Source organism: Heterodontus francisci, chromosome X (genome assembly GCF_036365525.1).
Source record: "Heterodontus francisci isolate sHetFra1 chromosome X, sHetFra1.hap1, whole genome shotgun sequence".
Taxonomy (NCBI): domain Eukaryota; kingdom Metazoa; phylum Chordata; class Chondrichthyes; order Heterodontiformes; family Heterodontidae; genus Heterodontus; species Heterodontus francisci.
In genome coordinates this window covers 3550507-3575971 of record NC_090421.1, presented here as the reverse complement: position 1 = coordinate 3575971, position 25465 = coordinate 3550507, and the positions used below count along the sequence as shown (strand labels likewise).

General features: G+C 44.4%; 1 protein-coding gene across 1 annotated transcript; it reads left to right on the top strand.

Moving 5' to 3' along the window:
- The first annotated feature begins 9358 nt into the window (after positions 1-9358).
- LOC137358665 (chymotrypsin-like elastase family member 1) lies at positions 9359-25002 on the top strand. Its single transcript, XM_068024813.1, has 8 exons — positions 9359-9402; positions 11343-11410; positions 12620-12717; positions 14483-14608; positions 15226-15362; positions 19271-19416; positions 22571-22720; positions 24917-25002. The coding sequence occupies exons 1-8, from the start codon at positions 9363-9365 to the stop codon at positions 24932-24934; spliced, it is 783 nt and encodes a 260-aa protein (XP_067880914.1). The 5' UTR covers positions 9359-9362; the 3' UTR covers positions 24935-25002.
- The last annotated feature ends 463 nt before the right edge of the window (positions 25003-25465 follow it).

Sequence of the window (25465 nt, the reverse complement as noted above, 5' to 3'; positions counted from 1 at the left end):
CCTTTTTTACCGCCTGTTGCACCTGCATGCTTACCTGGTGTACGAGAACACCGAGGTCTCGTTGCATATTCCCCTCTCTCAGTTTATAGCCTTTCAGATAATAATCTGCCTTCCTGTTTTTGCTACCAAAGTGGATAACCTCACATTTATCCACATTATACTGCATCTGCCATGCATTAGCCCACTCACTCAACTTGTAATGCCTCTCTGCATCCTCCTCACAACTTACCCTCCCACCCAGTTTTGTGTAATCTGCAAATTTGGAGATATTACATTTAGTTCCCTCATCTAAATCATTAATATATATTGTGAATAGCTGGGGTCCTAGCACCGATCCCTGCGGTACCCCACCAGTCACTGCCTGCCACTCAGAAAAAGACCCATTTATCCCCACTCTTTGTTTCCTGTCTGCCAACCAATTTTCTATCCATCGCAATACACTACCCCCAATCCCATGCGTTTTAATTTTACACTCTAACCTCTTATGTGGGACTTTGTCGAAAGCCTTCTGAAAGTCCAAATAAACCACATCCACTAGCTCCCCCTCATCAACTCTACTAGTTACATCCTCGAAGAATTCCAGTAGATTTGTCAAGCATGATTTCCCTTTCGTAAATCCATGCTGACTCTGTCCGATTCTACCACTGTTCTCCAAGTGCTCTGCTATAAAATCTTTGACAATGGACTCTAGAATTTTTCCCACTACTGACGTCAGGCTGACTGTTCTATAATTCCCTGTTTTCTCTCTACCTCCTTTTTTAAATAGTGGGGTTACATTAGCTACCCTCCAATCTGTAGGAACTGTTCCAGAGTCTATAGAATCTTGGAAGATGACCACCAATGCATCCACTATTTCTAGGGCCATTTCTGCAAGTACGCTGGGATGCATACCATCAGGCCCTGGGGATTTATCAACCTTCAATCCCATCAATTTCCCCAACGCCATTTCTCTACTAATACTGATTTCTTTCAGTTCCTCTCTCTCACTAAGCCCTGTGTTCCCCAACCTTTCTGGTATGATATTTGTGTCCTCCTTTGTGAAGACAGAACCAAAGTATGCATTTAGTTGGTCAGCCAGTTCTTTGTTCCCCATAATAAATTCCCCTGTTTCTGACTACATTTGTCTTCACCAATCTTTTTCTCTTCACATACCTACAGAAACATTTACAGTCAGTTTTTATGTTCCCTGCAAGCTTACTCTCGTACTCTATTTTCCCCTTCTTAATCAATCTAATGCCATCAAAACACAGTCCTATTTAAAACACATTTATTCCTATAAAGTACCTAAGCGTACAAACATCAATGGAGAGCAGCACAACTGTATTAGCTAGCTAGCAAGCAAAATAGTATGCAATGCCAATGCAAATTACTTTAGTTGGCAGAATAGAGCTAGCTACACCATGTCACGGGGTGGTAGATGGACCTTATCGGATGACCTCTGTGGATTCACACTGTGTCAGGAGTGCAAATTCATCCAATAAACCATAAAGCTCAAGGAGAGGATTGTTATTGTATTCATTGAGGTGAGGCAGTGGAAAAATCAGCAATAGGAAGAGGGACCATTTCTCACACTGCTGTTGTCACAAGACAATTTAACCTGTGGTCAATGTTTATACAACTTCTCCACCTGCTTGTAATATGTGTCTGAAGACAGGATAGCCAACAAAAGGGCAGCGATCTCCAAATCAGGAGAATTTTACAGGGTGAAGCAGATAGTACTTCAGAAGAGTCATGTAAAACAGAAAAGCAAAGTGGGACAGGAAGGGACAGAGAGATTAACGGTAGGTAGCCAAGACTGGTTTATTCATCTTGACAGGCTGTGAAACCAGGTACGGCATTCTAAAATACAGAAACAACAGAATCTCTCAGACAAAGTGTCATTCGCTCACCAAAGCTAGTGAGAAAATTAAATAAACACAATAACAAATAAAGAGACCCCTTCAATTCCTCCAATAAAGCGATTCTCTTAATTTACTTGTCTATATCTCAGTCTATCACTGTCGATTCCGAGTCAGCTCTGACAAGATAATTATTAACAGAAAGCTTTTCTTTTCTGCAAAATGTAGAGTGGTTGTTACTGCATATATTACTCAATTACAAAATGTTTCGCCATTATCTGTAAGATTGTACTCCAGACTAACCAATTTATGTCCAAGCTGAATCTCTTACCTGTGAGCAAAAGTGTACTTATAACATAATGTAATTATATGATACAGACAACCTTCAAATAACATTGGCCACTCAGGTTATGTGCCCTCAAACTGAATAGTAAATGATGCAAATTGCAGTTACATATCTTTGAAATACATGTAAACTTTGTCCTTTAATCCAATTCGCAGCAAAATAAAATCAGTTAATGACTGTTTCTAACATGGTCATTGAAACATAATAACTTCTTACTATGTCTTCCCTGATAGTATTTAAAACTGCAAATGCAGCATAGATTTTGTTAAGGAATTGTAGACAGTTCATCATAGATTAAGGTTTATTAAAACTATCTGTTACATTGTATTTACTAACTATTGTATATGGGTCAGCAGCATCTTGTTTTCACCATTTTCACTCAGCCCCAGTACACTGTACTCTTGTATTCACGAGGAAGATACAGTGCTGACCTCTGGAGATTCCTTGGATTTTCTTGCCTGTTTTCCACTTAATACAGGTTCTGGAACAATGTGATTCCAAATGGTAGCAGTGGAATTGTGACATTTATATAGAAATAAAAGTCCAATAACTTTCAACATATCACTGAGCTTGTGTCCCAAGTGAAAGTAATGGATGCCAGAGCGTAGAAATCGAGACATTCCCTAAGTTGCCATTTTAAAATGAGTTGACATAACATAAGCCTTTAAACTTGTGTTTTAAAATAACCTAGCTGCTAAGTTATTTTAAAACGCAAGGTTAAAGGCTTGGAACAGGGGTGTCCAACCTTTTTGCATGGGGGGGCCACATTACAATTTTTATTTTACATAGGGGGCTGGTGAGACAATTTCAGAAAGATAAAGGCATTAAAAATGTATCTTACTATTCATCAAAACAACAACAAATTTGCATTTTTGTGAAGAAGCTTGAAATGAAAAGACTAATTTATTGACTTACTTTCTCGTCACTATGTTGGACATTGACATAGTGAGACACCTGGCATTTATTTGCTTGCACAAGTAGTCAATGTCTGCCTGCACACCTGTGTAGCGATGCGGAGCATTCCGGATAGATGTCCATCTATCAGGAGTGATCTTGATTGCTTTCTCTTCCTCCTCTTTCTCTGTCTGTCTGTCTGTCTATCTCTGTCTGTCTGTCGGTCTCTCTATGTCTCTTTCTCCCCCTCCCTCTCTGTGTCCCCCTTCTTTGTGTTCCACCCTCTCTGTGTTGTCCCCCTATGTTGTCCACCCCCCGTATTGTCCCCTCATGTTGCTCCCTCCCCTCTCTGTGTTGCTTCCCTCCCCCTGTGTCGTCTCCCCTCTCTGTGTTTCTTCCCAACCTGTGTCTTCCCCCTCCCCGTGTCTTCCCCCCTCTCTGTGTTGTCCCTGCGCCGTCATCCCCCTCTCCCTCTCTCCCCCCCTTTCTCTATCCTCCCCTCTCTCTTTCTCTCTGTCCCCCACCTCTCTCTGTCCCCCCACCCTCTCTCTCTCTCCCCCACCTCAATCTCTCTCCCACTCTCTCTCTCTGTACCCCCCTACTCTCTCCCTAACTCTCTCCCTGTACCCCCCCTCACTCTCCCTCTCTCCCCCACTCTCCCTCTCCCACTTTCTCTCTCTGTACCACCCCCTCTCTCTCTGTACCCCTCTCCCTGTACCCTCTCTCTCTCTCTTCCCCCCTCTCAACCACTCTCTCTCTCTCTGTACCCCCCACTCTCTCTCTCCCCCACTCTTTCTCGGTACCCCCACTCTCTCTCTCCTCCACTCACCCTCTCTCCCCCATTCTTTCTTTGTACCCCACCCACTCTCTCCCCCACTTTCTCTCTCTCCCCTACTCTCCCTCTCCCCCACTCCCTCTACCCACTCTCCCTCTGTACCCCTCACTCTCTGTCTCTCTCCCCTGCTCCTCTCTCTCTCCCCCGCTCTTCTCTCTCTCTCCCCCGCTCTTCTCTCTCTCTCCCCCGCTCTTCTCTCTCTCTCCCCCGCTCTTCTCTCTCTCCCCCGCTCCTCTCTCTCTCCCCCGCTCCTCTCTCTCTCTCCCCCGCTCCTCTCTCTCTCTCCCCCACTCCTCTCTCTCTCTCCCCCGCTCCTCTCTCTCTCCCGCTTTCCCTCTCCCCCACTATCTCTCACTGTAAAGCCCCCCTCCACGATCTCTCTCCCCTTCCTGCTTTCTCTCTGACCATTGCTGAGAGCGGGAATAGTGCTTTTGAAGTTCGGACAGCTTCGTGGTTTTCCGGCGGACTTGTTAAAAAAAAAATCGGAACCCAGCGGAAAACCATGAATCTGTCCGAAGTTGGGAAGTGCAGTTTCTGCTTCAGCACCTGTCAGCTGTGAAACTGACACTTGTGGGTTTTTTTAAGTCAGTCTGAAGAAGCCAATGGGGAATTTCCCATCCGTGAAATTACCCGTCATGGACCCCAAAATTGTTTACCACAGACACTGGTGTCTGTGTACGGACATATTGCTGACCCCTGGCCTTGCTGGATGACCTTGAGCAGCTCTAGCCTTAGAAGGCCCAGCTTTATACAGCACCACCTCACATGGGTAACAGCAGTCTGGGCTGGCTGGCTGAGAGGCATCAGCAGGGCACTGGCAAAATGGCAGTTGTGGGAGGACAAATGCTGTCACCCTGAGAGAGGACAGCAGATTAGTGCTCCATGGAGCCTTTGCCACTCCCCCAGGGCGGCACCTCAGCTATCCTAGTAATCTGCTGGAGCACAGATTGCTGGACTGCTGTGAGAGCCTGCATACCCCGTTGAGCACTGGTATTGGCAGCCATGATGGCAGCAGACTGGCAACAAGCTGAGATTTCATGATCTCAGTCTGAGCTTCCACTGCAGCACTCAGACATTGGGTAGCTTCTGCTTGTGCTGCTCTGGGAGCTGAGACATTAGCCATCAGATGCTGCATCCTGGTTGGGTCCACAAGTGTTCTCATGGAATTGACCACCACTTCCATGCTGGAAAGGATGGGCTCCAAGCTGTGCGCAAAGCTCTGTGCAAGGTTGGTGTCAGATTCTTCCATGCTCCTTGACAGTGACCGCAGGCATTATGCCAGGTCTGCCAATGCACCAAGCATTTCATTGTGCGTACCCATCAGCTTTTTTTGTACGTCGCCCCATCAAAGTCCTCATATGAGTCCTCTGCTGCAGAACTTGTGTGTGACCTCGCCCTCCAGTGAGCTTGGACCAACGTTACCCTTTCCTCCTGCCCTGATTGCAGGTCACTCATGCCCAGTGTCTCCCAAAATGCAGATCCTGCCTCTAAGATACGCAAAGTGTCAGTATCTGAGCTGGTGGCTCTGAGTGTGAGATTGAGTGACAGTGTTCCTTCATCATCAGTCTTTTCTTCTTCTTTCATTTCTTTTTTTTTTATTCGTTCGTTCATGGGATGTGAGTATCGCTGGCTAGGCCAGCATTTATTGCCCATCCCTAATTGCCCTTGAGAAGGTGGTGGTGAGCTGCCTTTTTGAACTGCTGCAGTCCTTGTGGTGTGGGTACACCCACAGTGCTGTTAGGGAGTTCCAGGATTTTGACCCAGCGACAGTGAAGGAACGGCGATATAGTTCCAAGTCAGGATGGTGTGTGACTTGGATGGGAACTTGCAGGTGGTGGTGTTCCCATGCATCTGCTGTCCTTGTCCTTCTAGTTGGTAGAGGTCATGGGTTTGGAAGATGCTGTCGAAGGAGCCTCGGTGAGTTGCCGCAGTGCATCTTGTAGATGGTACACACTGCTGCCACTGTGCGACGGTGATGAATGGAGAGTGAATGTTGAAGGTGGTGGATGGAGTGCCAATCAAGCAGGCTGCTTTGTCCTGGATGGTGTTGAGTTTCTTGAGTGTTGTTGGAGCTGCACCCATCCAGGCAAGTGGAGAGTATTCTATCACACTCCTGACTTGTGCCGTGTAGATGGTGGACAGGCATTCGGGAGACAGGAGGTGAGTTACTCGCTGCAGAATTCCCAGCCTCTGACCTGCTTTTGTAGCCACAGCATTTACATGGCTGGTCCAGTTCAGTTTCTGGTCAATAGTAACGCCCAGGATGTTGATAGTGGGGAATTCAGTGATGGTAATGCCATTGAACATCAAGGGGAGACGGTTAGATTCTCTCTTGTTTGAGATGGTCATTGCCTGGCATTTGTGTGGCGCAAATGTTACTTGCTACTTGCCATGTGGTTGACTCTAAACTGCCCTCTGAAATGGCCTAGCAAGCCACTCAGTTCAAGGGCAATTAGAGATGGGCAACAAATGCTGGCCTTGCAGTGACGCCCACATCCCATGAAAGAAAAAAAAACTTATCAGCCCAAGCCTGAATGTTGTCCAGGTCTTGCTGCATATGGACATGGGCTGCTTCAGTATCTGAGGAATCGTGAATGGCACTGAACACTGTGCAATCATCAGCAAACATCCCCACTTTTGATCTTATGATGGAGGGAAGGCCATTGATGAAGCAGCTGGAGATGGTTAGGCCTAGGTTGGGCCTTGCTCCTGCACCACTGTCTGGCCAGGTTGCAGTTCTTGGGTATCTGAAAGGAGAAAGGCACAAGGGTAAGGTTGTTGTGAGGGGAGTGGGGGAAAGCAAGAAGTACATACTTACACCATATGTAGCTTGGGAATCAGAAGAGATTGTGGGATGAGGGAACGTGGGATGTAAGATGGAGGATTAGGTATGAGCATACCGTGATCTTCGATTCTTTCAGCCCCGCTGCTGGCCATGGCCTCAGTCATGGCCACTCCAATGATGGTGAGCACCGTATCCCCCATTGGGGTGAGAACATGCAGCTGTTCCTCCCCCTTGCTACTTAGGTGCTGCTGCCTGCTGTGGTATGCTAGCTTGGCCTGCAAGAGAGTGGGAACTGTGTCAATGAGTGTGGTGCAATCTACTTGGTTGATATGCCTTTCATGGTTGAATAGCAAGCTCTGAGTTGTGGGTGTAAGGCTTGCAGCAGTACTAAGTGTGTGAGGGTGAGGTGAAGCTATCAATATGAGGTATGAGTCATTGTTGATAGAGGTTGTTGGTAGGTGAGTGAAGAGGCGGTGGTGAATTGAGCAGTGTATGAGGCTAGTGTTTCAATTGTAAGGATGTGGCATTTGATGATGCATTTACTGACCTCAACCACTCGTGTGAGATCATTGAACTTCTTGCCGCACTGCATCCAGGTCCTCTGGGCTACACTGCTGGTGTTGACCATGACAGCTATCTGCTCCCATTGTCTTCTCAGTGTCTGTCTGGAGGGCCTCCTGGTCCCCTGTGGATAGAGGACCTCTCTCCTCCTGTCCACCTCCTTGCACCAAGGCTTCCAGTGTTGTGATGGAGAAACTTGGAGCCCACTCTCTGCCCTGTTGCACCATTTTTCAGTTTTCTTCCTACTCAAACACTATTCTCCAAGCCCCTTCCAGCACCTGCTGCAGCCAAAATGCACTTCCCTTTTAAGAGGTGCAAGCTGACTTTAAGTAGTCCAGTCTAGCTTTAAGTGGTGCTAGCCTCTTAAGATTTTATACCCCCTGTTCAGATGCGCAGCCACTCAGCAGTGCATATAGCACTGCCTGCATGCTACAATCATATTAATGAGCAGGCAGCACGAAGTTTGCGTGCTGCCTGCATCGGAAGCAATAGGCATGGGTTAATCTTGCATCGCGATCCCTGCTCCCCTATATATTTTGCTTTTTGGCACAGACGTGATGTAGTGATATATACCAATTGCTTTATTCAATGACCTTATTTCTAAACTTGGTAAAATAGCCTGAAAGTCACATTACTGAGGTAATACCCCTTTAATTAAACCTTGTTGTTTTATAATATGTAATCATAGTGTTGTCTGTCTCCTGAAGGTTCTGACCTGCGATTCTACTAGCTGTGGCAACTCTCCTGCACCTCACCCCAAGTATTCATTCTCCAGCAATAATTTTGAACAGTAAATATCAGCATGAACACCACAGCCAAACCCAATCCTGTACTCTCCAGTGCGCACTCACGTGCACTTTGAACAAAGGGTTCAAGAGAGTGAGTCATGGCCAACTTTTCCCATCTCTGACCTGGAAACAGTTGAGCCACTTGTAGCCCCTCTCACCACCCCACCCCCCCCTGTGCCATTCACTCCATGATAGCATGCTGATTGAGCTCAATTCTATAAAACCCTTTATCTTTTTCTCATGTGTGGTTATTTAAATAAGCAGGACCCTTTAATGATAGTGAATTCTTTCAGTGAACACTTGTGAGCAGTGAATACAATTTTGTGATGAACTGCTTACTCAGTAATACCTGTGTCAGAGGTGATCTGGTGACAAAGGAGTGCTTATGCACAGCATAACAGACTAGTAAGAAAGTTGTTGGCACCCACAATTTTTTTTAAATGTTTGTTCTCAAGATGTGGGCAATGCTGGCAAGGCCACATTTATTGCCCTCAGAAGGAGGTGATGGACCTTCTTGAAGCAACTGTAGTACAACTGAGTGACTTGCTAGGCCACTTCAGAGTTAACTAGGTCATGTGGGACTGAAGTCGCACATAGGCCAGACCAGGTGGGGATAGCAAGTTCCCTTCCCTTGAAGGACATTACGTTTTTAATTGCAATCTGGCAACTTTCATGGTCATTTCAGTTCTGGCGTCTTCCCACAAAATGACAAGGATTATTGGATTTAGTTTCACAAATTATCACATGAGAGTTGAACTCAAAACAGCCAAGTTGCTAGTCCAAGACCACAACCACTACACTACTATACCCCATAACATTACCACTCTCCACTATACTGTTATAGAGAAACACAATACAGAGTGAGACACCATCCCACAAGGGGAAAGAAAGATCTGTGGGAAAGCCATCTTGGTCTGGTCTCACACACTTCCTACCAATGGGTTAGAGTAACAGTGGCACAGGATGGGGAACAGGTCCTCTTGGCCAAAGATGGCACATGGGGAGACCAAGAAATGGGTAATATCTACATTATTAAAAGATTTTAGTTTCCGTGACCAAGGCATAATTACTCATTTATTGTTTGGAACAGAGACTGATGCTGCCTGTGGATTTTCTCACATTATCAGATACTATCAGCCACGAGTCATGTCGAATGCTTGTTCAGTTGCTATTAATCAGCACATTTCAACATCAGTAACTTTATTGCAGTTACTAAATGAGCTGGTAGTTGCTCCAGTTTGTGTCAGGTGTTTGATATCTCTGGCTATAAATGTGAGGCAGAGGAGTCAAGAACTCATGCAGCACAACTGCCATTATGTTGCGTCTAGTGATTTTAGCGAGCCTCGCCCTGTTCGGTAAGTACAACTTCACTTATTTGACCTGCCATTATTGTTGCTCTTCCACTACATTTCTAGTGTCAAAAGCTGCTATAGTTGTGACTGACCTAAAAGTTAGTGAATGTTAGTATGTGCGTATAATGCATAGATAGGGTGTATTACAAGGCAGTAACATATCAAAGGAGTCAGATGACACAAGAAACCATAAAGTACTTATGAAATTTGTATTCGGTTTGGAGTCATCCAGTTTGTTTCAGTTTGATATGGAACCAACCTCCCCCCACCATCCCCCAATTTGTAACTGGAAAAATACAGTCGGGAGACTGGGTGTTGCAGTGGTTATAATACTGACTAATTCAGCTCTGGGGTCTGAGGTTACCTGTACTTTCACCTCAGTTAGCGGGTGCACGCGCCAGTATTGACAAGGTTGGATGTCTGCTAGGTATGAAGGGGTGAGGCAGGAAAAGGTGGCAATGGCCAGTTGCTTGGAGGCAGGGCTAGCTGAAAATTTTCAGTGTATAATAAAAATTGTCCCCTTTGCAGGAAGGCTGTTTACCCCTTGCCACAGGCTCCTATGATTGACTGTCCCAGGCCTTGAAACAATCCTGTGGGCTCCACTTCCACTGCTGGGAAGTACTGGATGCCTGTCTTTTGCAGGCGTGGTTGAGGAAAATACCAAAGATGTATATTTAAGGAGAGCTAGATAAGCACATGAGGGAGAAAGGGATAGAAGGATATGTTGATGGGGTTAGATGAGAGGGATGGGAGGAAGCTCGTGTGAAGCATAAAGACCAGCCAAATGGCCTCTTTCTATGTTGTAGACTCAATGTAATTCTATGTAATCAGTGTCACCAGATGCAGCATCAGCAAGAATTCCAGCCGGTCATGCTGCCAGTCCTGCCTCCACTTTCTGACAAAGGCTGCAAAGAGGTGAACACAAGAACAGCTTCCCCCACTCCAACACCCAATGCATCACAGAACAGGATGGAGCCCTAGCATAACTGAGCCCTGCCCCAATTTCCACACTGGTACCTGCCCACCCTGAGTCTGCCAAAAACGTCGCAGATTTTCAGGGCCATGAACTGCAGTTTTCAGTCTCCAGCCAATAACTGAAGCGTAAGTGCAGGCTGCAAGGTTCAAATCTGTGAGGTTTTGGGACAGTTTCAATCCAGTTCCCAAGGGGAAACAAGTTGACAGAATTAAACTGCCCCTAATTAATATAAATTGACAATTTCACTCAAACAGGCCAGAAAGGTGGGTTCTGTCCCATTCAGCCTTTGTGAGGCTTGGGTAGAGTGCAGTATGGGTGTTTAACCCATGGTCTTAGGGCTTAGGGTCACAAGGAGCCCCCAAAACCTGGCATTCAGGTCTCAAAGCCCAGTAAACTCCATCCTATTTGTGCTTATTTTTCTTGTTTACCAGTTTGGTTTGGCTAAATTTCTTAGGATTAGAGGTTTGAAAAGGGGCTGTTCTTAGTACTGTTGCCTCTGCTGGATATTAAATTGCAGAAGTAGGACAAAAGAATGCAGTTTCAAACAATAAAAGGTAATTTAAGACTGATAACCAGGAAGTTCTCATTCACACAGAGTGAACAATGCATGGAATGGACTGTTGAGTAGAGGAGAGGAGAAAACAACCCTGGAATCATTTAAGAACAAATTGCATGCTACAATCAAGAGACTTTAGGATCTTTCTCAATGGATGAACTAAGATGGGCCGAATGGTCTTCCTCATCCACAATTATCTTGTGATCTTGTCGCCCACAAAGCAAAAAGGTTGGCCAATCCTGCAGTACAAGGGTTTTACCATACCTGACCTGGTCTGGGAGTCCCTGAAGTTTGATTTGCCACATTGCTAGTGGGAACAGTGCCTTTTACATAATTTCATAAAGTTTAAGGCAGTAAAAGTCTGTCAGTAGAGATTGTAATGAAAACATTTCATCTCCTCACTGTATGCAGGACTCTGTTCTGGAGATGATCGTGTCATTGGAGGAACCGAGGCAGATCGCAATGCGTGGCCATGGCAGGTATGAAAAATCTAACTATTCCTATTCACCAACATGGATTACCATCAGCACTCTGTAAACCTACAAGAATTTGAGTTAATGAGCCTCTTCACCAACTTCCAGTGCTCTCTGCCAGGCTCCCACAACAATGTTATACTAAGGCTTTAGGAAGCAGTAGGAACTTTGAAATTAATTTCAAACAAAAACAATATTTGATCAAATTCTTTTCCTATAATTTTCAGTAACTTCCTACCTCTGTTCACCTGCAGGTCATGAAAAGTAAATATTTTTTTTAATTGTAAACAATATTTAAACAAAAACATCCCCCCCCCCCGCCCCACCCCACCCCCTGAAGGGCATTGTTCCCATGCCCGCCTGACATACATAAGCTGTTGGCCGTTACTGGACAGCAATCGGGAGCAGGTTGGTTACCCCCTCCCTAACTCAAGGCACTGAGGCAAATTGCAACTCCCTCACCACTCTCTCAGCTGAAACCAGCAAACTCAGCACTGACCAGAACAAAGCTAGGGCCTTCGTGATCTGCATGACTCAGTATCTTTCTCCGGCCCTTTTTTCCCCTATATTCTTGTGTCCACAGTATCACCTTGACAATATGACAGGATAGTTGAGTTTCCGGATATCTATATCCTTGGTGAAGCTGCAAATTACACAGGATATAACAGTGTCTCCCCACCCCACCCCCCCCCTGTACAAACTACCTCCTATCAACATTCCAGGGAGAATGGCAATGTTAGCCTCAGAGAAAGCCCAAGAACAAGCAAAATAAAATAGCACTTACATTGCATCTTATTATAGAATCATAGTCTGAGAAATATCTTAAATGCAACTCACAAACAATGAATTACTTTACAGTGTTGTTACGTAGGCAAATGTCTGGAAAGACTGAGGATAAAAATTTGTTTTGGGTGAAGAACATCTTCCACCTTGATATTGATTTCTATTGCAATTGATGGAAGTATCAGGCAGGAAATATAACAGCCCATTCGATACTGCAAAACTTTGCGCAACTGCCTGAAACGAATCTCTACCCCTTTTCATTCAAATTTGGTCTTTATTTGAGGATCCAACACAATTCAATAATTTTCCACACTGTAGCAAGTAATATTTTTCATACAGCTTTGCTAGCAATATATTCTGCATAAATGTGAAGCTTCATTTGTTTTGAAGACATGATTTTAGTGCATGACCAATCCATGTCTTTTTTTACAGGTCTCCCTTCAAGGTTACGCTGGTTACTGGTACCACACCTGTGGTGGCACCCTGATCCGCCAGCGATGGGTGCTGACTGCTGCTCACTGTGTCGATAGGTGAATGATTCTGATTGACACTCTTTGACAGCTAAACAGCAGGATTACTACGAATATTCAACCTGTCCCAAGTCTGTGCCAGTCTCACTGTATTCTGTGAAACAGGAACATTCTCAATTGTTTCTACCTTTGTGGTTTTGAAATCAGTGTTCTTTCTCTTTCTTTTTTTTGTCTCTTTCTTTTCTCGTTTCCTTCCCTCCCTTCAGTACACTTTCTTTCCAACGTCTACATTGTGTACATTTGTTAGAAAGTACAGCATTAGAAAAGGCCATTCAGCCCATCAAGTCCATTCCTTTCAGAGACATTTACACCCTCACCAAAAGTCTGAAGAATTTCTAGTATGATTCCTGAAGGATTTCTAGCAAATCCTTAGAGGACTGTGCATGGTTTCCAATCTTACAACAAGCCTAACAAAGTCTTTATCAACAGTTTCTCCAACTTGTCAATAAAAATGATGACAAAACCTTTGTAACTGAGAACTGGATAAAATTAGTTACTTAAAATACCAAAGAAAACTGAAAATGTGCACAGCTTACTGTTACGGCCAGGTGAGGAGGGGCTCTCAGGCTCCCCTTTTGCCCCTTCCTCTTATTTGACCGCAATAGGGTTTATTCCTTTTAAACAGTGGTTGTGCTTACCACATCCGTGAGTGTTTTACCTTTCTCCTTTACTGTGATCGTGAAAGAACCAATCGGACAGGTTTTCTTGAGTTTAAATGAGAAAGAGGTAAGTTTATTATACTTAACACTCTAAACCAATTTAAAAATACGCTACACATTCATGCACACATGCACAAATAGATTACAGAGGGAAATAGATTTGGTGGTTGGATTAAAGTCCAGAATAAATGGAACTTAAATACAGTCTGTAAATCCAGTAGTCCACGGCTGAAGCTGTATTCTTGAAGTCCTCACTGGTCAAGGTGCACTTTGGTTGGCCTGCTTTGCTCAGGGTTGCTTGAAGGCAGAATTGCAGTTGGGTTCTCTTCCCCTTGTCGCTGGCTGTAGCATACTGTAAGCTTGGAGGGTCCCCCAGTCACAGACGGTTTTTGCTTGATGTTTTCTGGGGAGAGAGACAGAAGAGCAGCAGCCTTCTGTGCTGCTGTACACTCAGTTACTGCTTGTCTGTGTAACAAAACTTGTTTCTTCAGAGATGAACAGGCGGTCACATAGTTCTTCTCAATCCCCTTTGTTTCTAATGAGGTTTTATGGAATCTTCTAATGAAATTCAAAGTTCTACATGCCCCAAGATGTCCATTCACACTTGGAGGGGGTTGTCTCTTTCAAAGTCAGTGGGTGGGGATGGTCTTGACTGTCATGCTAATGAAGCTATTCTAGGTAATTCAATTACTTAAAGCAAGCCATTGTCCTGGCTGGGCTTCTTGTTAGACTTTTTGTCTCCAGTCCAATCTCCTGGTATTTCAGATGTAAATGGAAGTGGCCATCCTAGCTGCTAGTTTTTAAAAATTACTTGTAGGGTTTTTTTAAATTAAAAGTCTAAGGTTTCCAACCGATGAAATTAATATTTACCATTTGGCATATAGCGTTAACCTGACATTACCATTACAAATGAATAACCATGTACAAGCAAAATAACAGAAGTAGCAATATCTCCCTAGCTACTTTAGCAGACAAAGGTGCTCCATTAATGATCTTGTTCCGCCTCTTGACCAACAAGAAACGTCCAATTAAGAGATTTTGTCATTTGAAGCCATCTACTCCACCCCTTTAGTTTGGAGTGACTTATCATTTCCTTCAATCAACAGATCAGGCACGACATACCGTGTAGTCTTGGGTGATCACAACATTTATGAGAATGATGAAACCGAACAGTACATTAATGTTCAAAATATCATTCTCCACGAAAGCTGGAATGGTGACCTTGCAACTGGGTATGTAGCTATATTACTATTTTGGATAAGTGAGAAATGTGTTGCTGCCATATTAATTTTAAAATCTAGTTCATCGTGACTGCTACTTTGTCTCATGGTCTAGTCCTTAAAAAAAGGTTACAACCCCATAAAAGAAGTGTAACTCATTGTTAGTGTGGTTTTGTGTGAGCCTCTGCATTGATTGTATAATATTCATTAGCTGCACTGGGACTATAATTAGCCTCAGTGACCACGGGAAAGTGTGTGTGTGTGTGTGTGCATATTGGGGAATGACAGCAACAGGTTCAACCGTGATACCCCCACCACATACAGTTGAAGAGCCTGCTGACACTCATCATATAAACTGGCACGTAGCCACTTGAATGAGGTAGCGGAGGGTGAGTGCTACATGTGGAACACTGCCCCAGCAGAACTGAGTGCCTTCAAGACTGGAGGGGAGTAAAATGAGAAAAAAATATAAAACTCGACTTAAATCAATAACTCAGCTTAACTGTAGGTACTTGCAAACCACTGTATGGACAGGTCTGCACTGGGTGACATCTTAAGGCGTACCTGCAGCATACTGATAAAAAAAACACAAAAAAAGATATTTATGCAGAAAACGATTTCTTTTAAAGGAATGACATTGCTTTGCTCTACCTGAAAAAGGATGCTGTTCTGAACCAATATGTCCAGCTGGGAGCATTGCCCAAGGCAGGTGCCACCTTACCAAACAGCTACCTGTGTTACGTCACTGGCTGGGGCTACACTCAAAGTAGGTAACTTGGAATTCATGTGCATTTGTGTATTTTTCTCCAAATTATCATAAAGCTTGATCAGAAAACAAATGAACCCATGGCATGCAGGCCACGTCAAGATTTTCCACCTGCTGCATCTTCAGCACAACAGGAATTTTGCTCACTTCAAGGATTTCTAGCCTCAGAGTCTTTTGCATTCTTCAGTTGGACTCGCTGACCTCCACCAGGGAGTCAGTCTGGAGGGGTCATGGAGATTGCCGCAGCACAGAGTGGCCAGCAGCTTCCATACTGATATCTATGCAATTGATTGTTATCACGTAGACTTAGTGGCTATTTAAATTTTAACAGGTCCTTCCTTTTCCCAAAGAGACACAGAAACATTTATTCCTTGTACCCAGCAGTACAGTGGCACAAATTACGGAAGGGGCATCAAATGAGCCCCACAAACCAGCATCACAGATGCCAGTCTTCAGCCAATCGGATTCACTCCACGTGATATCAAGAAACGGCTGAAGGCACTGGATACTGCAAAGGCGATGGGTCCTGACAATATTCCGGCAATAGTACTGAAGACCTGTGCTGCAACCCCAAACGCAACCACCACCACCCACACCCCCCCCCCCCCCCCCACACCTAGCCAAGCTGTTCCAGTACAGCTACAACACTGGCATCTACCCGGCAATGTGGAAAATTGCCCAGGTATGTCCTGTACACAAAAAGCAGGACAAATCCAACCCGGCCAATTACCACCCCATCAGTCTACTCTCAATCATCGGCAAAGTGATGGAAGGTGCTGTCGACAATGCTACCAAGCGCCACTTAAACACCAACAAATTGCTCACTGATGCTCAGTTTGGGTTCCACCAGGGCCACTCAGCTCCTGACCTCATTACAGCCTTTGTCCAAACATGGACAAAAGAGCTGAACTCCAGAGGTGAGGTGAGAGTGACTGCCCTTGACATCAAGGCAGCATTTGACCGAGTATGGCATCAAGGAGCCCTAGCAAAACTGGAGTTAATGAGAATCGGGGGAAAACTCTCCGCTGGTTGGAGTCATACCTAGCACAAAGGAAGATGGTTGTGGTTTTTGGAGGTCAGGCATCTTAGTCTCAGAACATCACTGTAGGCGTTCCTCAGGGTACTGTCCTAGGCCCAACCATCTTCAACTGCTTCATCAATGACCTTCCCTCCATCATAAGGTCAGAAGTGAGGATGTTCGCTGATGATTGCACAGTGTTCAGTACCATTCGTGACTCCTCACATACTGAAGCAGCCCATGTCCATATGCAGCATCTGGACAACATTCAGGCTTGGACTGATAAGTGGCAAGTAACATTCGGCCGCACAAGTGCCAGGCAATGACAACCTCCAACAAGAGAGAATCTAACCATCTCCCCTTAACATTCAACGGAATTACCATCACTGAATTCCCGACTATCAATATCCTGGGGTTACCATTGACCAGAAACTGAACTGCAGCGGCCACATATATACTGTGGCTACAAGAACAGGTCAGAGGCTGGGAATTCTGTGGAAAGTAACTCACCTCCTGACTCCCTAAAGCCTGTCCACCATCTACAAGGCACAAGTCAGGAGTGTGATGGAATACTCTCTACTTGTCTGGATGAGTGCGGCTCCAACAACACTCAGGTAGCTCGACACCATCCAGCACAAAGCAGCTCGCTTGATTGGCACCCCATCCACCACCTTAAACATTCACTGTCTCCACCACTGACGTACAATGGCAACAGTGTGTAGCATATACAAGATGCACTGCAGCAATTCAGCAGGCCTCCTGCAACAGCACATTCCAAACCCACAGCCTCTTCCACCGAGAAGGACAAGGGCAGCAGACACGTGGAAACACCACCATCTGCAGGTTCCCCTCCAAGTTACACACCATCCTTCCTTGGAAATATATCGCTGTTCCTTCACTGTCACTGGATCAAAATCCTGGAACTCCCTCTCTAACAGCACTGTGGGTGTACCCGCACCAGATGGATGGCAGTGGTTCAAGAAGGCAGCTCACCACCACCTTCTCCAGGGCAATTAGGGATGGGCAACAAATGCTGGCCTTGCCAGCAACGCTCACATCCCATGAAACGAATAAATAAAACCTGAGATCTCTGCGCTTCTCCAATTCTGGCCTCTTGAGCATTCCCGACTTTTTTCACTCCACTATTGGCAGCCATGCCTTCAGCTACCTGGGCCCTAAGTTCTGGAATTCCTTCCCTAAACCTCTCTGCCTCTCTAACCCTCTTTCCTCCTTTTATGTGCTCCTTAAAACCTACCTCTTTGATCAAGCTTTTGGTCATCTGTCCTGGTATCTCCTTATGTGTCTTGGTGTCAAATTTTGTTTTATAATGCTCCTGTGAAGTGCCTTGGGACCTTTTATTACGTTAAAGGCGCTATAAAAATACAAGTTGTTGTTGATGTATTTCCATCATTTGCTAATCATTACAATATACTCACTCATATATAGGTGGATGTATTTTATATCCCCATAACTTCTGGCAGGAAATCCCAGAAGCGATAGGGACAAGGAGGGATTGACTTTCATCTGTCCAAGTTAAGCTAAGGGGCCAATGTAACTTAAGCAGAAAATCTAGGCCTTTGAGTTTACCTGTCTATGCATTATTAGGCCACCAACCAATATATTCCTCAGAAGCCCTTGTCTTTACTTTTACTCTTTTTTTCTAACCTTGCTAGCATCCTGTTCTATGGACCTTGGCGCTTCATTGTTATTTCTCAATTTTATTAAAAGTATTGCTTGTTTTAGTATGAGCCGAAAACAAACCAAACTGATCAGCCAAGGGAGGCTGGAGTTTCCTTGAAGCTGCTGGCATTTTAAGGGTTAAGAAGCTGGCTAATTTTGACTCAAATAATAATGATATTGTCCAGTGTCATAAGATAGATAAAATTCCCAATGCTATTGTCCGTCTCTCCCAGCTTGAACCACAACCTCTATCACTAGAAAGATATTGGCACTACCAGTTTTAGAGGAGTTGGCATTCTACCCATTTGCCATCCAGATGAAGAGGTACAAGAGAACAGAGATGCCAAAAAGCATCTTCAGCTGTTTCCTGGACTGCTAAAACTACAGAAACACTCATTAAGAATCACCATATTTTTAATTACAACCATCCTACAGGTATTATAAATAGAAACCAAAACTCAGACTCACTCATGAGAAATCTACTCACCACACTTATTTATCCTGTCACTGTGAGTGTTAACACATACTGTAGCTGCAGTAGGCAGTTATCAATGCTGCCTTTTGCCCTGAGTGCACTATTTTTCTCTGGGCTCCTTTGTTTCATTTTTTATGTTTGCTTTTTAATTTCTTTCCTTTCTTGCTCCTTCCTCCTCCTTCATTGTTTGCTTCTTCAAAGCCTCACAGCTTTGAAATTTTGAGGATGGTGCATATAAAGCAGTACATTGGTAACAGCCCCGACAACCAATTTTATCTGCAGCGCCTGTGGAAGAGTCTCACTCTAGAATTGGGCTTCATAGCCACTCCAAGCGCTGCTTCACGAACCACTGACCATCCCTAGGCACTTACCCATCGTCTCTCGAGACAGGGAGGCCAAAGATTGGGTATAGAATTTTGCTGCTAGCACCAGAATGTTATTTTCCAATAAATCTGCATAATGAAACCTCAGACACCTTTAAGGATCTTCCATGAGTGTACACTGTATTAATCCAGGAAAAAGTTAGCTTCATCCATCATAAATACTTAACTTGGAATGTACACATGGAAAGCAAATGGTTCGAAGCCATCAAATGGTCTTCAGTCTGCTTGTTGATGTTTCCATAGACAGACAGACAATATGGTGCTAGATTATTATCTAGAATAAAATTTGGATTATAATAAAAGTGATTGCCAAAAATGCAACAGTAACAGTGGATCTTTTTTCTTGATGCAGATGGTGGGACAGTTAGTCCTACTCTTCAGCAGGCTCCCATCAAGGTTGTTTCCTATGAAGTATGTTCCGAGCCTGCATGGTGGGGCCATTATGTCACAACAAACATGGTGTGTGCTGGAGGTGATGGCATAGTTTCCGGTTGTCAGGTAATAATCTTGGATACTCTCTTTCAATGGACAGATTGAAGAAAATATTGACAACCTTGACCTCCAGTGGGAAGCCTCTGTGCCAAGGCTGCCTTTACCGGTTTTTTCCAATTTCCATTTTCCTTTCTTTTCATCTCTCAGCACAGGAACATAGGGATGTACAGGGCTGGAAAAGACAATTATGGTTCAGCCAGCAGGTCCCAAAGTCTAGAAAATATCAGACACCACTCTACCTCTCATTACCCTCAATCATAGAAACATAGAAAATAGGAGCAAGAGTAGGCCATTCGAGCTTGCTCCGCCATTCATTATGATCATGGCTGATCATCCAACTCAGTAATCTGTTCCCACTTTCGCCCCATTCCCTTTGATCCCTTTAGACCCAAGAGCTATATCTAACTCCCTCTTGAAAACATACAATGTTTTGGCCTCAACTGCTTTCTGTGGTAGTGAATTCCACAGGCTCACCACTCTCTGGGTGAAGAAATTTCTCCTCATCTCAGTCCTGAAAGGTTTACCCCGTATCCTTAGACTATGACCCCTGATTCTGGACTCCCCCACCATCGGGAGCATCCTTCCTGCATCTACCCTGTCAAATCCTGTTAGAATGTTATAGGTGTCTGTGAGATCCCCCCTCACTTTTCTGAACTCCAGCGAATACAATCCTAACCGACTCAATCTATCCTCATTCGTCAGTCCCGCCATCCCAGGAATCAGTCTGGTAAACCATCTCTGCACTCCCTCTATAGCAAGAACATCCTTCCTCAGATAAGGAGACCAAAACTGCACACAATATTCCAGGTGTGGCCTCACCAAGGTCCTGTATAATTGCAGCAAGACATCCCTACTCCTGTACTCAAATCCTCTCGCTATGAAGGCCAACATACCATTTGCCTTTTTTACCGCCTGTTGCACCTGCATGCTTACCTTCAGCGACTGGTGTATGAGAACACCCAGGTCTCGCTGCATATTCCCTTCTCTCAGTTTATAGCCGTTCAGATAATAATCTGCCTTCCTCTTTTTGCTACCAAAGTGGATAACCTCACATTTATCCACATTATACTGCATCTGCCATGCATTAGCCCACTCACTCAACTTGTCCAAATCACCCTGAAACCTCTCTGCATCCTCCTGACAACTCACCATCCCACCCAGTTTTGTGTCATCTGCAAATCTGGAGATATTACATTTAGTTCCCACATCTAAATTATTAACATATATTGTGAATAGCTGGGGTCCTAGCACCAATCTCTGCGGTACCCCACTAGTCACTGCCTGCCATTCTGAAAAAGATCCATTTATCCCTACTCTTTGTTTCCTGTCTGCCAACCAATTTTCTATCCATCGCAATACACTACCCCCAATCCCATGTGCTTTAATTTTACACGCTAATGTCTTCTGTGGGACTTTGTCGAAAGCCTTCTGAAAGTCCAAATAAACCACATCCACTGGCTCCCCCTCATCAACTCTACTAGTTACATCCTCGAAGAATTCTAGTAGATTTGTCAAGCATGATTTCCCTTTCGTAAATCCATGCTGACTCTGCCCGATTCTACCACTGTTCTCTAAGTGCTCTGCTATAAAATCTTTGATAATGGACTCTAGAATTTTCCCCACTACTGACATCAGGCTGACTGTTCTATAATTCCCTGTTTTCTCTCTACCTCCCTTTTTAAATAGTGGGGTTACATTAGCTACCCTCCAATCTGTAGGAACTGTTCCAGAGTCTATAGAATCTTGGAAGATGACCACCAATGCATCCACTATTTCTCGGGCTACTTCCTTAAGTACCCTGGGATGCATACCATCAGGCCCTGGGGATTTATCGGCCTTCAATCTCATCAATTTCCCCAACACCATTTCTCTACTAATACAGATTTCTTCAGTTCCTCTCTCTCACTAAACCCTGTGTTCCCAACATTTCTGGTATGATATTTGTGTCCTCCTTTGTGAAGACAGAACCAGAGTATGCATTTAGTTGGTCAGCCATTTCTTTATTCCCCATAATAAATTCCCCTGTTTCTGACTACATTTGTCTTCACCAATCTTTTTCTCTTCACATACCTATAGAAACTTTTACAGTCAGTTTTTATGTTCCCTGCAAGCTTGCTCTCGTACTCTATTATCCCCTTCTTAATCAATCCCATGGTTCTCCTTTGCTGAATTCTAAACTGCTCCCAATCCTCAGGTCTGTTGTTTTTTCTGGCAAATCTATATGCCTCTTCCTTGGATCTAATGCTATCTCTAATTTCCCTTGTAAGCCATGGTTTGGCTACCTTTCCCATTTTACTTTTGCGCCAGACAGGGATAAACAATTGTTGCAGTTCATCCATGCGCTCTTTAAATGTTTGCCATTGCCTATCCAATCGCGCCTCATACCTTCGTCAAGACTACCCTCATCAAAAATTCATCCAGCTCCCTCTTGATTTTACTAAAGCCATCTGCCTCATTGCTTCTTCATGGTGTCAGCCGTGGCTCATTCGTAGCAGTCCCGCCTCAGAAGGTTGTGGGTTCAAGTCCCACTCCAGAGACTTGAGCACATAATCAAGGCTGACATTCCAGTGCAGTGCCAAGGTGCTGTCTTTCGGATGAGATGTTAAACCGAGGACCCGTCTGCCTTCTCAGGTAGACCTAAAAGATCCCATGGCATTATTTTGAAGAAGAGCAGGGGAGTTCTCCCCGATGTCCTGGCCAACATTTATCCCTCAATCAACATCACAAAAGGACAGATTATCTGGTCATTATCACATTGCTGTTCGTGGGATCTTGCTGTGCGCAAATTGGCTGCCATGTTTCCTACATTACAACAGTGACTACACTTCAAAATTACTTCGTTCGCTGTAAAGCACTTTGAGACATCCGGTGCTCATGAAAGGTGCTATAGAAATGCAAGTCTTTCTCTTTTTTGCTCTGTTCTTTTCTTCTCATCAGCCTCGTTCTCCATTTCTTGCTCACTTGTCACTTCTTTCTTTCACTCCTATTTTCTTTTCAATATTTCTCTTCACAATTTTTCTCTTTATCTGGCTCTCTTTCTTTCTATTTCTCCTTGATTTCTGTCCCCATTTTGATTGACAGATTTTTAAAATTAAATAAATTTTACATACTCCCATATGATGGTCCGAATATAACTGGGTTTTAATGGTTTTCCTCACAGGGAGATTCTGGTGGACCTCTAAATTGTCAGCAGGATGGGATATTCTACATCCACGGAGCCACTAGCTTTGGCGCTGCAGCAGGATGTGACACCTACATGAAACCAACAGTTTGGACCCGTGTCTCATCTTACATCAACTGGATCAATGATGTACGATAGCATTTGATTTTTGTTATAATTTTATACATTATATAAGATACAACTGGATAAATGTTCTGACTTAACATTCCTTGCACAGAGCTTCGCGCGATGGGCGCATATTAGTAATGGCGCCCTGCATGATTATCCTTCCAGTTAAAAATGGAGCACCAGGCATATGAAGCAGGAGATGGATGGAGGGGGGCAGATACAGATGCAGAATGAGGTCACTAACGGACACGATATATGGGTGAATGTCCTGAAACAAGATACAAGTGAGGGAAGTATGTCCTTTGGCATATTTCCCACCATTTGTACCATTGGGTGCCAGAAGTTTTGCCATGGTGATAGAGGAGGGGTCTGAGATTTTTTTTTTGCTGCCGAGCCTGGCCAATCACTCACAGAGTGATGGCGTGCAAAGGCTAATGAGGAAAGCAGAATAATTTTAAAAGAATTTGGCCCCTTAATGGCATTTGCCGTTAATTGCGGTTTTTCAAAATGTGAAAGCACCTTAGACCCATGTGACCAACAGACTTGATTTCCACCATCAGCCCCATGTTACTCTCAGCCCCAGAAGCTCTGAACGCATGCACAGGACAGTGTGCCACCTATTAACATGAACAAGATTAAAAAGAGAATTTAAAACGTTGGCTTCACATTTGTTGCAAAGTAACTATCTCCTATTAGACTAGAAGACCAACTCCCTGTGGTGATGTCACTGCACCTATTTACTCTGCTAATGCCAGAGGGTCTCGAGCTGTGGGTCTTGCACAGCCAGTAGCACCATTAAAGATCATTTGCCAGACTCACTGACCAACACCTCGGAAACCTGGGATTTCCTGGGTACTGCCCTTATCAAATCTGCTGGTACTATTGGCTGCATGAGATCCACAACTAAAGAAGTGGCTGCACAGGCACAGTTTAAACATGGCTTCAAACTGCTTGCATGAATTCAATTCAGGTAACCATACACCTGAGGTACATTACACAGCTTGTATTGACGTGAAACTAATAAAGAAACTATGATGTAGAAATGCTGCCCAAAACAGGCACTATTGTATCACCTGCCTGTTATATACCACACCTGATATTCAGTTTCACTGGGCTGAGACTTCTTTTCCTGCTGCCGAGAGCAACTCATTTAAATACGCAGGGCAGGCCGCCCCTCCCCCCGACCCCCAATCATGTGGCGGGGGTGGCTCTGCGACGCCGTTTTTAAAGGGTTGCCAGACCTGCACAGACACTGCAGATTTGAACCCCGTACCCACAGCCACTGCACTATAAATAAATGTCTGACCCGTTCCCTCCTCCCCACCCAATACAATGAAAATAAATGGCCGCCCTGATCCCCACTCCGCAAAACACTTACATTGAACATTTGATCTCTCCCCCGCCAACTGCACAAAGCGCAGAGGTCACCCCTTCTCCCTCCACACTAGAAATGCAGAGTTGACCCTGTTTCCGCTCCCCCCACCCCCCACACTAAAAATCCTAAGTTCCCGCCTTTCCCACCTCAGTGGCACCAGCTTTCCCTGGACAGGAAAGTGAAGAGTGAAGGCACGTGAGTGCCACCCATTGCATGGAACATCCCAGACAGCCAGTAAGATCATGAGGAATTGTAAGTAAATGTATTCATGAGGTTTATGTAAATATTTAAAGTTGGGTCCCGTCGCCGAGCAGCGGCGAGGCCGCCACGGAGTCTCACCTCCGCCGGGAAGATCGGGCTCGGCAATCCCAGCGCAGGCTCCGTGGCGGGCCGCTACGATCGTCTGACACCGGCCACCCCCCCCCCCGCCCCAGAGCCCAACGTCGGGAGCTCAACAAAATTCAGCCCATTGAGTTCAATATCAGGTAGGGCATATAACAGACAGCCGATGCAAAATTGCTTGCTTTGCGATGCCACCCATGATGGATTTCTACCTCTAAACACCCCTAGGTAGAATTTCCATGGTGGATTTCCTAATTTCCTGCTGCAACTTCAGTGAAAACTCCAGAGAAACAGTGTAAATATGGTTTCCTCCATTTCTCCAGAGTCTCCGCCGATCTTCCACTGAAGTTACAACAGGAGATTGGAAGAACCCCCAGGGAAATTCTTCCATCCCTCACTCACACACGTGTAATTAGAGTGATAGTCTAGTCAAGTATCTGCTCATATACCCAAGTCTAACCAGTTTCTGAAAAAAGTAACAATCATGTTTGATTTTTCAGAAAATTGCTTTTCATTAAACCGGATTACGATGGACAAAGTGCAACTCACAACAGAAATGTGTAACTTCAATAACTGTTGAAATACAGCAATAAAGTAAAATAAAATACATCAATATTCCTGTTCATTGTCTATTGATAACACATCTTTTGTAAAAAGAAAGGAGCTGGAGGTTGGATTTTCAACATTTGCATCACATCATGACCTGCTGCTTGTTAATTCTTTACTATATATCTGAGGAATATTATTGATAGCATTATTAATAACTACCTCTGACTCAATGACCAACTCAAATTGTATGTTTGTGTGTGTGTGTCTGAAGACTGGGAGAGTCTCCTGTCCCTCCTGTGGTGGTTTTTTCAGCCTGTGTACTCAATCCACTTCAATTCAATCTAGCAAATCTTGTGACCCAAGGTACTTGTTATGTTTCAGCTCCCTAGTGAATTTGATCTTACTGTAGGTTGACAGTGTCAGATTCCTACCATTGAGTCTCATTGAGAAAATTAGAAAATTATTCTAGCTCATTTACTTGTGGTAAAAAGATATGTTAA